Below are 5,716 nucleotides of genomic sequence, written 5' to 3' on the forward strand. Positions count from 1 at the left end.
AACAAAAAAAAAAAAAAAAAAAAAAAAAAAAAAAAAAAAAAAAAAAAAAAAAAAACCCTCCTCTCTCTGTGAAGACAGCCATCACTAAAAAAAGTTGGAGAGAGATGCCCATGTGTCTCCCCACGCAGTGAGGTACACCTCTCCCAGGCTCCAGACCCCACACATGGCCACCGGGCAGTTGAACCCAAGGCAGAATGGCCATCTGCAGTCAAAGGGCAGAGCAACTAGCCTCTGTCCCTGACAGCCCCCCAGCTGCTGTCACTTTCTTTTCAGGACTGGTTTGATGTGACCTTGGTGAGTACTTCAGCAGTGCAGGCGGATCACCCTCAGGAAAGCTCCGATCACCCTCAGGAAACTGGAGTAGAGAGGCTTCTAGAGGGAGCAGTGGGGCTGGAAAGTGCAGAAGACACACAGGAAGGCCCCACCAGAGGCATGGGTGGGTTAGGACGTGGGAGGGCCCAGGTAGCAGCAGTCTGCAGGTGCTGCTGGGACTGCAGCCCTGGACGAGTCATTTCTGGGTGGGGTAGCTAGCCCCGAAGCTTCATTCCACTGTGAACCAAGTTTTCTCTCCTGGTCACCTTGGCAAACGAGGAAACGTGGCTGTGGTCGTGTCAGTGGCTCAAGGCTGAGAGCCTCTTCAGTTCTCCTGGGGACAGTTTTCTCTTTGCTCTCCATCAGTTTGGGGACCCAGGAAACTGGGTCATTCCTAGCTTGGAGAGGCAGCTCCCTGCTCTGCTGCCAGGCAGATGGGAAGAAACTCAGGCAGTTCAACTCCATCTGCTACCCATCACCATGGAAACCAGGGGAGGAGGGAGGAGGGAGGAGGCAGCTCTTGCAAGGTTATGGGCCGTTGTCTCCCTCTCTCCTTCTCCATTAGTGATCAGACCCCAGAGGATACTACTTCTCAGAATTCATTTGTTGAGACACTTATGAGGCACTCCTTTTACACAGGGTGCAATTCTAAGTGCTTTACAACTATTACTTAAAAGACTCCTCCCCACATAGATTCTGCTATTTCCATTTTCCAGCTGAGGGAACAGAAGCACAGAGATGGTAAATAGCTGCCCAAAGTCACACAGTGAGAAAGCGGCAGAGCCAGGTTTTGATCTTAGACAGCCTGGTCCCTGAGCCTGTGCTCTTAAACACTCTCTTGCATTGCCTCTCCAGAGCCATAAGGGTCAGTGGGAAATGTCACCCTTCAACTGCACATGTGTGTTGGATGAGAAGGGCATGCAAAATGTTCTTCCCTCCTTTTTTTTTTTTTTTGGAGAGGTTTTTGCTGTAGGGCGTGTGCGCTCGCCAGACAGAGAGAGACATAGAGACAGAAAGCGAGAAATCACCCCCCAGGGGAGATGGTCACACCGTAATCCCTTCTCCTTCATTCTCCTCTTGGGATCTTAGACACACACGCCACCGGGTCCGGGACGCGAACTGCGGTCGACTACGTGGGAATCCAGCGACATAGCCATTACGCTAACTGCTGGTTCCCTTCCCCTCCTCCTTTTAACAGAGTGACGGGGTTACCTGAGGAGGGCTGCCTGGCTGGCCTCCAAGAAATATCAAAGGGGGCATTTTTTTTAAAAAAAAAGATTGATTTTTAATTTTATTTATTATCATTATTCTTGCATTTTGACCAGAGAGAGACAGACAGGGAGAGTGAAAAGGCAAGCCACCAGGTTCGGGACTTGAACCATGGTCGACCATGTAGGAGTCCAGTGCCTCAACTATCACGCCACCTACCGGCCTCAACAGGGCAATTTTTTTCTTTTTTGGAGAGGTTTTTGCTATAGGGTACGTGCACTCACTCACCAGACAGAGAGAGAAAGAGATATAGAAAGCAAGAAATCACCCACCCAGGGGGGATGGCCACGCCACAATCCCCTCTCCTCCATTCTCCTCTTGGGATCTTGGGCACGCATGCACACGCACCCGGCGTGAGTTTAAGCCACTGGATCCGGGACTTGAACCGCGGTCGACTACGTGGGAGTCCAGCGACATAGCCATTACGCTAACTGCTGGTCCCTCAAAGGGGCAATTTTTAATACTAGTGAATCACACACTCCAGGGTCCATCTGATTCTCATGGGTTCATAGAGCTGCAATTGTCAGCAGCTGAGCTGGATCCTTTATTTTTCTGCAAAAAAAAAAAAAAAAAAATGACTGTCACAGAAACCCTGAAAGTGTATGGGATCTGAGCAGCGCCCCCAGAACAAGCAGGCTTACACGAGCTATCAAATCTTACTCAGAAGGCCAGTACAAAGCACCTGGGTCATTACCTAGACTACTCAAAGCCACAGTCTCTCTCTGTAGCTAGACTTACTCAGGAAGCCAAATCCTAACCCACTGTGTGTGAGTAGCAGCTATGGCAGGAAGGTAGTAAGCACAATGTACCATTAGATGAGCATGGAATTAAGAAATAGGGAATCACTTAGATTAATGAGTATATGTGTATATTTTTAGCATCATTCTAAAATGCCTGATGTGTACACCTGTTGCCCTAATACTCAAAGTCCATCCCTTTAATCACGTGTACCATCCCCTCCCCATGGAGCCTTGACAGCGGGAAACACACTCTAAGTCCATGGGTCAACACTCTCTCGCCCCTGCATAGTTGCCTGGCTCCTTTTTTATTTAGTTTTTTAAAAAACGTTCTTGACTAAACGCATTTTGGAGGACACATTCTTCCTTTAGACCTGTTAGCCCATCCCATCAGGCTACACTCAAATTTCGTTGGCCTAGAAGCCAGCCTATTGCTTTCCAATGAATTTTTTTTTTTAAAGGGAGATATTTCAGAGAAAATTGCACTCACTACTCACCACTCAGGTTTAATGAGTATTGATAGCCTTCTTGCTTCAAATCTTTTCCTCTTGAAGATTAAGAGGAAAAAGTATTACATTTAATATTTACATTCAAGTAAAGTATTACAGACAAGAATTGAGGTCCTCTTCGGAGCCATTTTCAACCTTATCCTCCCTCCCCAGAAATAATCACATTCTAAGTTGGGCTGTATCCCAGGAACTTTTCAGTCCTCTGTATTACTTTATTCTTAAGATTTAACACTCGCTTTTTTTCTTTTTATCTGTAGTCTCAGAACTGACATGAGGGAAAACGTCACCCCAGATTGAGTATCCCTACCCAAAATTTGTGAAACGGGAAGTGTTTCAGATTCAGATTTTTCAGATTTTCGAGTATTTTCATATATGTAATGAGCTGGGGTTGGATCCAAAGTTTAAACGTGAAATTTATTTATGTTCCCTATACACCTGGGACAATTAGCCTAAAGAGAATTCTCTGCAGTATTTTCGTATTGCAGTTTGGACTGCGACTTGTCACATGAGGTCAGGAATAAAATTTTCCACTTGTGGTGTCATGTCCGCACTCACAACTTTCAGATTTTGCAGGATTTCAGATTTTCAGATTCCAGATGCTCAACCAGTAGTACCTCTCTCCCTAGAAATGAATCCATGCCCAACAAATTCGGGATGGCTTTTCCTGTTTCTTGGGAAACTGGTTTCTAAGTCTTGGTTTCATTTCTGGTTTCTCCTCTGTGCCCCTCACGCTCCTGCGTCACGCAGAAGTGGAGTGCAGGGGTTCCCGCGAGCACGTGACTGAGGCGCTCTGCTCTTTCCTGCAGGTGTCGGCTCTGTCCAGCGCAGGGGGAGTGGAGAACCTCATCCTCCTGGAGCAGGAGAAGCACCGGCCCCACGAGGTGGGCTCTGTGCAGTGGGCTGGGAGCACCTTCGGGCCCATGCAGAAGAGTCGGCTGGGGGAGCACGAGTTTGAGGCCCTCATGAGGATGCTGGACAACCTGGTGAGTCCCCTGCCACTGCCTTTCAGGCGTCCATTGAGGCTTAGCTCCCCAAAGCCAGGCAGTACAAGGCCTCAGATGGGCATAAGAATCACCAGCATCCCAGTTCAGTTGTTGAAGCTCTGCTGGTTGTCCATTTCGGCAATTTGATTGAGAATGCGTGGTCGCCCTAATGGTAGCTGAGTTTCTTAAATGGTGGCCTTTGCCATTCTGCCACACAGTGCTGTGGGTGTCATCCTATCTGCAGATTGCTCTAGGAGAAGTAGTTATCTAGTGAAGAGCAGGACACACGTGCCAACTGGTGGCACGGTAGTTAAAACAGCTGCATCCCACATGGCTGACTGTGCAGTTCAAGTCCTGGACCTGGTGGCTTGGAAAACACAGTGGACACACGCACATGCATGTCCAAAATCCTGACATGAGGGAGAAATGGAGAAAGGATTGCAGCATGACCATTCTTCATGCGGGAGGAGGAGGTTCACTGTCTCTGTCTTTCTCTGTCTCCCTCTGGTGAGCACACACATCCCTGGCAAATTAAAAAATAAAAAATCAGAACATAGTCTCTCTTATATTCGGGCCTGGTGTGTGCCTCTCATGTACTTATTCCTGCCTTTCTTTCTAATCTCATTCTTTAATGCAGAAAACACACAGGACTGTTAATTTCCTTGTTCCTGGCAGATGCTTCGTAAGAATATTATAATGAATGAACCAATCACGTAGGATTGGCATATGTCTAAGAGCAGGGTCTTTAATAGTCTCTCCTCTAGGGGCTAACACTTTAGTTGACAATATGGGATATAAACAACAGACCACCCAGAACAAGAAGAAGGTATATACAATGAAGAGCTAATTGCAGCAAGAGAACGTAACTTAGATTGCTCAGAGAGTGAAAGGTGAAAGCTAACTGCATGGCATTTCTGTCCAATCCATTTTCCCCATCCTCCCACTACTGTTTCGGACCCTCTTTGTTGCGGCAAGGTCATAGCAATAATTAATACTCTTGTCCTCGCCTTCAGTTCCTCTGAATCATCTCCGCCTTACTAAGAGGCTGACTGTGAGGGTCACTTTATAATGATGAAATGTGTAATACATGAAGAAAATGTAAGTCCCATTTTCATTTGTGTGCTAAGTAATCTATATCCAAATTTAAAAAGCGCTGGGACTAGTTGGTTTCACGCAGGAATTCTTTCAAACCTGTAAGAAACAGACAATTCTTTTTATTTTTAATTTTTTATTTCTTTTATATCAATTTCTGTTATACATTCAATCACTAAAACTTAGCTTACAAAGTGAATATTCCAACATGTGTACATTTCTCACAAGCCCAGTTGACAATACTATAGTTATCTTCAATAGATAATAATCTATTTCCTTGTTCTATAAATGCCTTGCCTCTCTATATTTCTCCTTAATGTCCTTCCTCAGACTCTACTCCTTCACCTGCCTTCTTCTCACACTGTGTCTGGTATTCACAACCATTTACTAAGTTTCTATAACCTTTAGTCATTCAGTTTCAGCCATAGAGTGTGGACACTCGGTACATATTAAGTAGAGACATGCAGTGTCTCTCCTTCATAGCCTGGCTTGCTTCACTTAGCAGTAAATCTTCCATATTCATCCACTTTCTGTCAAAGGTCAGGGTCTTGGGAACCAGCAGTTAGCATAATGGCTATGTCGCTGGACTCCCACGTAGTCGACCACGGTTCGCGTCCTGGACCTGGTGGCTTAAAACTCACGCCGGGCGTGTGTGCGTGTGTGCCCAAGATCCCGAGAGGAGAATGGAGGAGAAGGGATTGAGGCGTGACCATCCCCCCTGGGGGTGATTTCTCGCTTTCTGTCTCTCTGTCTCTCTCTGTCTGGCGAGCGCATGCGCCCTATAGCAAAAACCTCTCAAAAAAAAAAAAAAAAA

The 5,716-nt window shown here is 46.2% G+C and overlaps 1 protein-coding gene across 5 annotated transcripts in view; it reads left to right on the forward strand.

Annotated features, from left to right (window-relative positions):
• The window catches only part of ADD2 (adducin 2), a 145,690-nt gene that overhangs the window by 113,146 nt on the left and 26,828 nt on the right, over positions 1-5,716 (forward strand). For all 5 annotated transcript variants that reach the window (XM_006151273.2, XM_027772974.1, XM_027772971.1 and 2 more), the window contains one exon: positions 3,634-3,810. In XM_006151273.2, the coding sequence (XP_006151335.1) occupies positions 3,634-3,810 (177 nt within the window). The remainder of the gene's footprint in view (positions 1-3,633; positions 3,811-5,716) is intronic.

This window comes from Tupaia chinensis, unplaced genomic scaffold (genome assembly GCF_000334495.1).
Source record: "Tupaia chinensis unplaced genomic scaffold, TupChi_1.0 Scaffold000316_1, whole genome shotgun sequence".
Taxonomy (NCBI): Eukaryota; Metazoa; Chordata; class Mammalia; order Scandentia; family Tupaiidae; genus Tupaia; species Tupaia belangeri.